This window comes from Chelon labrosus (assembly GCF_963514085.1).
Source record: "Chelon labrosus genome assembly, chromosome: 18".
Classification (NCBI taxonomy): domain Eukaryota; kingdom Metazoa; phylum Chordata; class Actinopteri; order Mugiliformes; family Mugilidae; genus Chelon; species Chelon labrosus.
Genome location: NC_140351.1, coordinates 133638 through 145258, shown reverse-complemented (window position 1 = coordinate 145258; position 11621 = coordinate 133638). Strand labels below are relative to the sequence as shown.

General features: G+C 43.7%; 1 protein-coding gene and 1 pseudogene across 2 annotated transcripts in view; both read left to right on the top strand.

Moving 5' to 3' along the window:
* Positions 1-33: 33 nt before the first annotated feature.
* Positions 34-10559, top strand: gcm2 (glial cells missing transcription factor 2; the record flags this gene model as incomplete). Its single annotated transcript, XM_084565974.1, has 8 exons — positions 34-126; positions 2986-3049; positions 3168-3356; positions 3466-3578; positions 3995-4120; positions 4504-4760; positions 5100-5337; positions 5885-10559. The coding sequence occupies 8 exons, from the start codon at positions 34-36 to the stop codon at positions 6194-6196; spliced, it is 1392 nt and encodes a 463-aa protein (XP_084422100.1). The 3' UTR covers positions 6197-10559.
* LOC311503688 (laminin subunit alpha-1-like) overlaps positions 8023-11621 on the top strand; it is a 48454-nt pseudogene continuing 44855 nt past the window's right edge. The window contains exons 1-2 of the transcript in view: positions 8023-8134; positions 9153-9280. The product of the transcript in view is annotated as a laminin subunit alpha-1-like (transcript). The remainder of the gene's footprint in view (positions 8135-9152; positions 9281-11621) is intronic.

The following is an 11621-nucleotide window of genomic DNA, read 5'->3' as shown; positions in this document are numbered from 1 at the left end:
ACCAGTACCAGGACCAGGACCAGGACCAGAATCATGTCCAGGTCGGAGGAGCGAGACGAGGCGGACTGTGTTTGTTCAGTCGGGATGAAGTTGACGTGGGACATCAACGACCCTAAACTACCGCAGGTAAGTCATTAATAATAACTGATTCATAATAAGGGATAAATAGATTTAAAATCATTCATTTGGTTGCTAATCATCGTCTTTGTTTATTAAATATAAATCCATTCATGTCTGAAAGGAAATAAACGGACTAAGCGTTAAATCTCTGAACCGACTAAAATAAAAACAGACGTGAATTAAACGGAGCCCGTAAATAAATCAAATAAATCAAATAAATTAACCTCCTCCCTGAAGAGATTTAACCCAAGAAAATCAAATGGAATTAAGTAGAAGAAGCTTTTCTCAAACCCTCTAAAACTTGATTTAATTAAATGATTTATTATAAACTGGTTTACAATAAACTGGTCTGAACGAATCTGAATCACATAAATAAATCAAACTAATAAAACAGAGGCAGCTGAAATCAACAGTTAGTATTTATAAAGGACTATAGAAATGAAAGCGTTCCTGATTCTCCTTAAATCCTCTAAAATCTACACGAAGTCTGGTTGGAGGATGAACAACATTAAATGATGACTGATCAATAATCAACTGAATAGAAATAAAAATATTATTTTACATGTTTCATCTGACTCCAGTCTGCAACCACACTATGTTCATTTATTTATTTATTTTTTACACCATTTAAGAAAAATAGAACGGACTGAGTTCAGCTCGGATAGTTATAAATTTAATTCTAAACTCAAATTTGAACGTTTCTATGTTTTAACAGAAGCAAAGTGAATCCCAGAAAAAATAAATCACAAGAGATTCAGAGAAAAGTGTCCAGACAGAAATCAAGCAGAGAAATCAGTAATTATAGCCTCACACCAGACTCCATTCAAATTATACCAATTTAAATGATTTAAACGATTAGAATTAAATTCTTATATTTAAATTCTTATATTTAAATAATAGAATGAAATTATTAGAATTAAATTATTAGAATGAAATTATTAGAATTAAATGAATGGAATTACATTTGGTGTTTATGTGAGAATCATTTTATTTAAAGTGTTTATAACAGACATCAAATAAAATAAACGTATTGAAGAAAGCTTTGACTGGTTTAAATCCTGAGGGTTTCTAGTGTTTCCATGGTGGCGTGTTGAGGTGACCTGTAGGTTGACTCCATTCTGTTGTTGCTCAAACACAAGAAACTGGTTTTTATATTTTGGTTTCCAGTGAAACTCTGGGAGTGATCCAGAGTCACAGCTGATCAATAGCTGTAATCAATAACAATCAATTGTTTAGGTTTTATTTATTATTTATTATGTTTTATCCATTATTTGTGGTTTATTATTTAATTAATTAATGATTATTTCTTATTTACACAGTGTGCTCTAAGACATAACTGGTCTATATATATATATGTAGTTATATATATAGGAAGGCACAGTGGTGTGGTGATTAGCACTGATGCCTCACAGCCAGAAGGTCCCGGGTTCGAATCCATGGGCCGACTGGTTCCTTTCTGTGTAGAGTTTGCATGTTCTCCCTGTGTCTGTGTGGGTTCTCTCCAGGTTCTCCAGCTTCCTCCCACCGTCCAAAGACATGCTGGTTAGGTTCATTGGTGATTCTAAATTGGCCGTAGGTGTGAGTGTCTCTCTGTGTTAGCCCCGTGATAGACTGGAGACCTGTCCAGGGTGGACCCCCCCCCCCTTGACCAATGACAGCTGGGATAGGCTCCAGACCCCCATGACCCTTAATAGGAACAAGCGGTTGCAGAAGATGAATAATATAATAACATTATAAATAATATAATAATGTTATAAATAATATCCTCCATGTCCAGTTTAACTAAATTACTAAATAACGTTGACCTGGATGATGATTGTAGAGGATGGAGTTAAACTGGATTGATTTGAGGAGATGATCCATATTTTAGAACCAGCTACAGTTCAATAATTCTGCACAACGAAAACACACTCTCTCAGTTAGTAGAAACTAAAGCTGAAAACCAGAACCTTCATGGAGACTAGATCCACTGGTGTACCTAATGATGTGGCCATGTTTTTCAGTCTCTGATAAGATGAATGTTAATGCATCAGTTTTATTATTGATCATTTTATGATCAATAATAAGAACATGTCATGTCACATGTCATGTTTGATTGAAACAAAAGAGTAAACAGAATCAGAACCAGAAGCAGAGAACATTCACTGGACCACTGTTTTCACTACTGTACCTAATGAAGTGACCAGTTCCACTTCAAGTTGAACCTTAAAAACCAAACTAGGGGGAAACATAGTTTGACGGATCAAAGGTTCTAATGGTTCTAGTGCTGTACATAAGTTCAGGGTTCTAATGGTTCTGCTCCTATACATAAGTTCAGGGTTCTGTTGGTTCTGGCGCTATACATCATTTCAGAGTTACAGACAAACTCTGGGACAAAGTCTTCCTAAAGACAAACTCTGCGTCAGTCTGTAGAACTCATGTTCTGTCGAGCTGCATTCATTAACAGAACCTCCAGCAAGTCCGATTGTTCATATGTGACAGTTTCATCGAGTAGACTCAGAGTCATTCACCACTTGTGTGGAGAATTAAAGCTAGCAGAACACTTTAGAACCTGACTAGAATCTAACAGACTCAGAGAGCCTTGGTCCTGTTGACCTCCAGAACCAGTGGATTAAAAGGAGGATGAAACCAGGTCAGTGTCTCCAGAAGAAAAACAACAGTCTGTTGTTCTCTGAGGGGAACTGGTTCTGACCGAGTTGGGGTTGTTGTGGCTGAGGTGAATGAACGACGATTATTTCTGAAGTAAAACACTGTCTCTTTGTACACATTGGTCTTCTGAAGGACTAACATGTCTGTCCCTATGTCCCCCTCTTTCTGTCCCACTGTCCCTGTCTGTCCACCTGTCTGTCCCCTGTCTGTCTATAGGACACTAAGCAATATGATCCGTTCCAGGAGTGGACAGATGGTTATGTCCGGTACATCTATAGCGGTGAGACATTAGTTTAGTTTGGATCATTTGAGACATAAAGTTCCATCTGGTTGGACTCTGTCTTCAGGTTCCTCCAGAACCATAACACCTGAATCCTCTGGCTGTCTTTGTTCATCAGCTGAAGATAAGAATGCTCAGAGACATTTGTCCGGCTGGGCCATGAGGAACACCAACAACCACAACTGTCAGATCCTGAAGAAGTCGTGTCTTGGTGTGGTCGTCTGTTCTCGAGGCTGCGCACTGCCCGATGGATCCAGACTGCAGCTACGACCTGCCATCTGTGACAAGGCCCGGCAGAAACAGCAGAGTAAGTAGAATCTCCACCATTCTCCCCCTTATGCCAGAGACCAGTCCTATCAGAACCTGTCCAGGTGTCCCCCAGCTCCTTCTTCCTGACTAGACCCTGTGTGTTTCAGAGAAGCTTTGTCCGTGCTGTAACGCCGCTCTGGAGCTGCTGCCATGTCGTGGTCATAGCGGTTACCCCGTCACCAACTTCTGGAGAGTCGATGGAAAGGCCATCTTCTTCCAGGTCAACACCTTCACCCTCCGAAACACACCAAACACACTGAACATGCTAAACACGCTAAATACAATTTCAATTCAGTTCAATTCATTTTTATTTATATAGCGTTAATAACAATACAAATTGTCTCAAGACGCTTTACAAAATCCAGTCGGAAACCCCCAGAGCAAGCACTATTACCTCCCAGCCAGAAGGTTCTGGGTTCTAATCCAGGCCGTCTGGTTCTTTCTGTGTGGAGTTTGCATGTTCTCCCTGTGTCTGCGTGGGTTCTCTCAACGTACTTCAGTTTCCTCCAACAATCCAAACAGGCCCATCTGCCTGTGAACTTGGCTAAGCAGGATTCTAGACATGCACACATAAAGTCCAGACCAGTTGCTGATTCTATTGTTCTGACCATGTTTATTGTGTTGTTGTTCCTCCAGGCTAAAGGTGTCCATGACCATCCGAGACCAGAATCCAAATCTGAGACTGAAGCCAGAAGAAGTTCAGTCAAGAGACGAGTCAGCTCCCCTGCATTCACGCCCAAGAGACGACTCATCGAGACACAGGTCCACAACAACCACAACAAACACAACAACTACCACAACAACCACAACAACCACAACAAACACAACAACTACCACAACAACCACAACAACCACAACAAACACAACTACCACAACAAACACAACAACAACCACAACAACCACAACAAACACAACAACCACAACAACCACAACAAACACAACAACTACCACAACAAACACAATAACAAACACAACAAACACAACAAACACAACAAACACAACAACCACAACTACCACAGCAACCACAATCACAACTACCACAACAACAATAATAATAACCACAACAACATCCACATTAACCTTAACAACCACCACAACTATTTGTTTATGTTGTTAACTGTGTGTTTATTGTTTATTTTTTTCAGGCTCTTGGTCCCGCCCTCCTGTCCTGTGTTGAACCCGCAGACAGAATCTCTTTCATAGAGCCAAACTTCCCGCAACATTACCCAGCATTCCAAAGCCCAGACCCTTACTACAACACCCACAATGCACTGGGAGATGCCACATCCACGTTGCAGAAACCAGCCAATCCCAGGCTTTACATGGGCCGGCCTGGCTACGAGTTCCAAGGATACCTGACCTCACCTTCATATCCCATGACCTCTGACCTCTGTGACCCCAGGTCAGCCTCAAACACATTCTAAAACAGATCCTGCTGGAAACCAAATTATGGCAGTGTAAACACAGCTAAATGGGTTTAGATCTGGGATCACATCCTTAACCGGTCTGAACTAGACCAGATCCCAAACAGCTTCCAATTACAGTCATTGGTCTGAACAAGATCCAAAACTGGACCACAAAAGTGTGGACAGGTTTAAGTGTAGAGGAGTCTTGTCTTAAACAGTTTTAAATGAGATTGGTGATGGTCTTATTCTGGTGTAAACCGACTGATCCAGATCAAGATGATCTGAATGAGACCAGTTTCTGAACATGTTTAAACCAAATCCTGGTTTGTGTGCAGGGTGACACCAGTCCTGGGTTCCTCCTCATCGTCATCTTCATCATCAGCTCCACTCTCCTCCTCATCTTCTTTCGACCACCAGTCGAAGCCTCCTCCAGGCTGGAAGGAGCTGCTGAAGAGTTCCGCACCCTACACCGACAACCACCATTACTACAGCGCAGAGTACCCCTGCCGTTACCCTAGCAATCCCCCGGGTTCTCCCGCAGCACTGCAGACCATCATCACCACGACAACCAAGGTAAGATTGGTTGGTGAGGAAGGATGGTCACTTTCTTTTCCTCTTCACCAGCTTCCTGCAGGATCCTTACATCAGGTGTGTCACTTGTTACACCTTAGAACCACAGGAACCATGACTGCAACACCACAGCACAAGAACTGCTTCAAAAGGTCAATTGGTCCCCCTTCTATAAGAACCTGTCCAGGTGTCCCCCACCTACAAGAAGCTGAGCATTTTTTGTCCAGACAGGTTTGAGTCAATGGTTTTCATGGTCTGAATATTGTAAGAACTTTTGAAATCTTGCGAAACAAGTTGCCCTCTGTCCCATCTCTTTAGTTCAGTTCAATTCAACTGAAATTAATTCAATTCAGGTGGGCTGGACCACAGGATGGGTCTCTCAGGGATGGACTCTGGGCTGCATATGGCCCAAGGGCCACTAATTGAACAGGACTGATCTCGAGTCACTGACTTCAGGAGGAGAAACCTGTGACTAGAATTTAGAAATAATCTGTTTCTGTGAAGCTGATGACTGTTCCGTCTAATTAAAACCACTTGTCATCCTCCTCAGGTTTCCTATCAGCCATGTCCAAAACCTCCTGCAGCGCTGCCTCCCTACCAGTCCTGCCCCAAACCTCCAGCTGGACTCCCGTCCTACCAGTCCTGTGCTCCCCCCAAACCCACGGGCCTTCCTGGCTGCTCCTCCCAGCTGGATGACGGTTCCTCCTCCTACTCCACCGAGGTCAAGGTGACGGAGGAGTCGGGCGGTGTCATCAAGTCACTGTCATTTCAGCCCGAACCTCTGCAGACCAAGACAGAGCGGACCGACGGCTACGACTACCGCTACGCCTACCCCAACACGTACCGCTACGACGACTACTGACGCACCTCTACCTCCACTGCAGCTTGTCCGATTGGACATGGAGCTCCAGGAGCTGAGAGGACGCCAAATGTAAAGTCTGACTGTTGAGAAACTGAGGGAGGAGGAGCTTCAGCTTTTCTGTGGCGTCTTCCTCTGGACAAAACCAAACTAAAGTGTGTGTTCCCGGAGCTTCGACCTCTTGGGCCACAGATTGTTGTCGCTCAATATTAGGGCTAGGTTTAAAACGTTAATTTTCTGATTCAAAGCAATCTTCATTTGAAGAATCTGATATCGATTCCTAAAATCCTCCGGTTGTTTTTTAAAAATCTCTGGTTAGAAAACTTCTCCGTCAGGACTGAAAGCTGATTGGATTGAAAAAGTCTGAGGACAGAAAAGAACTGGACAGGGAGAAGATGGAGGAGACACCACAAGCCTCCGGAACCAATGAGGTTTGAGTTTGAAGTAAAAATTTATAAACTGAAATATCTCTGAATCAGACCGCAGTGAATCAGGAAGTCAGTAGCAACAACCAGCCCTAGTGAATATGTCAAGAAAAAGACAAACAGCAAAAATAATCAAACCATCTAATATCTCTCCAGATTTACGTAGTGAAACCAGACTGAACCGTTTGTCTTTGAATGTTTTAATGTCACATAATTTTATATAAATGTGGTTTACTGAAAAGAAATGAACAATATCTGGTAATAAGTTTAGTTTGCTAAAACTGTTTAACATACATTGTATTTTATGAAAGGAAGCTCTCTGTGAACAGATGCTTTCGTCTAGACCGAGTGTCTACCCTTCACACTCATATTTGACCTGTCAGCTCTCACATTTAAAACAGCCTCTGTTTTTTCCAATGAAATCAAGATATTTAACAGAAGAGCTTCAGGAATCCGAACTCTTCATCTCTTCTGAATAATTTATTGAATCAGTTTGATCTGAAAATGTTTCACATGAAACTGTTTTATTCTAGAACCACGAGGATGAAATAAACCGATAATGAACCTTTAACCGTGTGTCTGGTGAGTCACTGTAGATGTTCTCTATTGGGCCACGAGCCTCAGAGTGAGAACCCTGCTGGAGGATCAAAGTGCCCGCTGTGAGTAATAAATGTTGTTTTGACAAGAACGCGTCAGGACAGGAATCAGTCGGCCGTCCTCGCCGTGAACCTCTCTTTCACTACCGTCCATTAAAATCACTCGTTCACTCGTTCAGTTTACATTCACATCCGTCAGTAGATAATTAGGCGATGGGACTCCCACCCAGACCCAACACTACATGGAGGAAACCCATCTCTGAGTGGAGGACGTCTCTGGAGGACACAAGGACAGTTAAATTCCTTCAGAGGAAACGCTCACTTCTGATTGGCTGCTGGGTGAAAGATGTTTTGAAGCTCACCTGTCTCTCACCTGTAAACCAGGGCAGCTGAGTGCAGATAATCCTGAGCTGTGTAATTCTATCCTTTCACCAACAATCACCTCATCCTGTCTTCTTATCGTCTTATCTCCCTCCTCGTCTTTGTCCCCCCTCCCTCACTGATATCCATCGCTGCTCTTTCACACGAACATCATTTCATCTTCTTCTTCGTTTTATTGTTTTTCTCCGCTAAATAAATCATCCGTCTGCTGACAAGAGATCCCTGGACCCGTCCATCCATCCGTCCCCAGCACTCTGATGTGGCTCTGCACTAATGGATGTTTTAAATTTGATGCTACATGGTTGTGATTCAAAGGGAGAGACAGACGGGGGAGGAGAGAGAATTACTGACATAGAAACCTTTTTTATGGGATTCTAGCAAACTGAAGGAGGAGGAGTTCATTCAGGATTCTGGTGAAAAAGCTACGATGGCTTCGGCCATGTTGGAAGATCCTATGTGTTTGAAGTACCTCCACCTGGATCCACATGGATTCAGGGAAACTACCTGGATCCAGGTGGACTACCTTTACCTGTATCCAGGTGGACTACCTCTACCTGGATCTACCTTGATCTAGGTGGACTACCTTTACCTGGATCCAGGTAGACTACCTTGGATCCAGATGGACTACCTCTACCTGGATCTACCTTGATCTAGGTGGACTACCTTTACCTGGATCCAGGTGGACTGCCTTTACCTGGATCTATCTGGATCCAGGTGGACTACCTTGGATCCAGGTGGACTACCTCTACCTGGATCTACCTGGATCCAGGTGGACTACCTCTACCTAGATCCAGGTGGACTACCTCTACCTGGATCCAGGGCAACTACCTCTACCTGGTCCTCTACCTGGTCCTCTACCGCCACCTCATCATTTCGTCCTCTGCCTACAGCGAGCTGCTTTCTTGGGGGCTTTTCCTGCATTCACAGCACTGGTTGTTGGTTCCGTGAGAAGTGTTATCAGTGCAGGACAACTCATAGAAATGTACTGTCTTCTTAAAGAGGCATGACAGTGCCAGTCTGATCGGTATCTCAGCCTCATCACGCTCTGATAGCATCTTATTCGGATGATGTTTGCAGGGGAAGCTCTCTGGAAAATCAGGATATTTTTGTGACTCAAACGTTGATAAGAGGTTTGGCAGCAGGAGAATCTCTGCCGGGTCAGTCTGAGAGTTCATATGATATGAGGGTGATCAGGATTTAATAAACTCAAAACTACCGGGGAAAACGCGAACAGACTGGACTCAGACAGATGTTCCCCAGACAAACTCCATGAGGAAAATAGAATGAACCTAAAAGTGGAGATAAAGATCTCCTTGTGCAACATTAAGAAAATGATCCACACCTTTAACTGGACAATGCAGTGTCCTTTAACCAATCATCTCTCACTTCATAGCTGCCTTGTTACGGCCAATCAGAAGTGCTCTTGAGGTGTCACTGCCCTGCTGCATGCCGGGAAACATCACCTGACCTCTGGTTGTTTATTTGAAACCAGCCGTACCTGTTGCCTTTTAATCTGTGCTCGTCCTCTATCTGATCTCTCTATCCGTCCGTCCTCAGCGTCTGTCTTTATCTCTTCATCATCTTACTGTCAGGACTCGCAGAAACATCACGTAGGCATGAAGACCGTCATGGCCGCTCGCCAGCAGCAACAGCAGCAACAGCAGCAACATGCTGGTAGCTTTGAAGTAGCTTCAAAACAAAGTGGAACAAATGGATGAGATGTGCCGCAACGCTGGCAATGCTAACATAAACTAGAAAGAGACCAGAGGACAACGAGAGCAACGGAGGCAATGGTTAAAGAACTACAAGAACTGCACCAACAACAGAGCAATAAGGAGGAATCAATGCCTGACTGCAGCAATAAAAACAAATAAAGCAACACTGGCAACAACACAAGCAACTTGAGAAAAATAAATGAAACGGAAACGGAAAAGCTGCAAATGACGAGCATCAGCAATAATAGCAACAATAGTTCAGCCACAGCAGCAACACATGCAATGGGAGCTGCAGAAGAAAGGACAGCAGCAGCAACAATATCAGCTGCAATGGAAAAGCAATGTGGCAGCAGCAACAAAAAACACTAATATACCTATCTAAAGTTGCTGCTGTTGCCCCTGCTGTTGGTTTGCTGCAGGTCTTTTTTGTTGCCTTTTTTATTACTGTTTTCAGGGTTGTTGCTTGTCTTCCTGCCGTTCCTCTCATTGTTGCTTCTGTTGAAACAAAACAGTTTCAGTCAGTCTCTCCTTCAGCCGACACGTACATCAGTCCACAACTGAGCTAAACACAGGTTACCCCGGCAACAGAGGGGACACAGGTAATTCTGACCAAAGACCAGGATCGTTTCCAGGACTTGTGGTCAAACACACCTCCAGACTGGAAATCAGGCCCTAGTCCTAAGACTCCTAAAAGGTCCAGGACCAGGACCAGGACCAAGACAGTGTGAGGTCTGAGTGTTTCCTCATGCGGCAGCTGTTTGTGCTGCTGTTTTGACAGAACAGGAAGTGTTTCTGGTTGAGTGGAGAAGAATGAAGTCGGTTTACATTGAAGTTTATCTTTGAAGAGACGAAAACCAGACTGACAGAACGAGTCTGGACCTGAGGGTGAGAGACAGTCACTGCACATGGAGAGAGAGAGAGAGAGAGAGAGAGAGAGAGAGATCAGATAATGTGGAAGTGACAGCGATGAACCAGAACCATTCCTCAGTTGGTCACATACACAACTGGGGTTATTAAAGGGTTAACATCAAAGTTTCCTCTGGATCTGGTCTTTATTCTGGTCTTTTGACTTAGACCTGGTAGGGGTCAGGTTGGGGTTCTAATGGATTTCAGTACTGTCCAATAGTTTGGACTAAAACTCAGGTCTGACCATCCTTGCTCTTCTTCTGTGGTATAAGACAGGAGGCGTTGTAGTCCTCCACAAGCAGAAGAAGAAACAAATGTGATTTAGTTTCAGTAACAAACAGATTAAAAGATTTAGTCCATTCAGTAAACAGAGAGAAGAAACATTCGAGAGATTACACCTGACAGGACATGAGGGATCAAACACAAACACATCCCACAAATCATTACACTCACATAGAAAAGTGACACACCATGATGGAGACATGACTCTGGGATGACAGTAACAGTCTGGAAACATGATGGAACCACTGCTTGGTTCAGGGAGACATTAAGAAGACATTAAAATGCCTGTGAGGACATGGTCCAGCTGACATGGTCCAGCTGATCCTTCTCTCAGCATCTGGCCTGGACCATTCTTGACGTCACATGACTCGATGTCGGTGTTGGAAACAGCACATGACTTGGTGTTGGAAATATCACATGACTTGGTGAAATAGACATCACTTGACTCGGTGTTAGAGATGTCACATGACACGATATTGGAGACATCTCATGACTCGGTGTAGGAGACATAGACAGACATCTTAGATAGATAGATCAACTTTATTGATCCCTTTGGGAGGTTCCCACAGGAGACATCACATGACTCGGTGTAGGAGGCATCACATGACTCTGTGTCGGTGTTGGAGACATGACATGACTAGGGTTGGCGAAATCTCATTACTCGGTGTAGGAGACAGCACATGACTTGGTGTAGGAGACATTGCATGACTTGGTGTAGGACACATTTCATGACTTGGTGTAGGAGACATCGCATGACTTTGTGTAGGAGACATCGCATGACTCGGTGTAGGAGACATCACATGACTTGGTGTAGGAGACATCACATGACTTTGTGTTGGAGACATCACATGACTTGGTGTAGGAGACATCGCATGACTCGGTGTAGGAGACATCACATGACTCGGTGTAGAAGACATCACATGACTTTGTGTAGGAGACATATCATGACTAGGTGTAGGAGACATCACATGACTCGGTGTAGGAGACATTTCATGACTTGGTGTAGGAAACATCACATGGCTTGGTGTAGGAGACATATCATGACTAGGTGTAGGAGACATCACATGACTCGGTGTAGGAGACATTTCATGACTTGGTGTAGGAAACATCACATGGCTTGGTG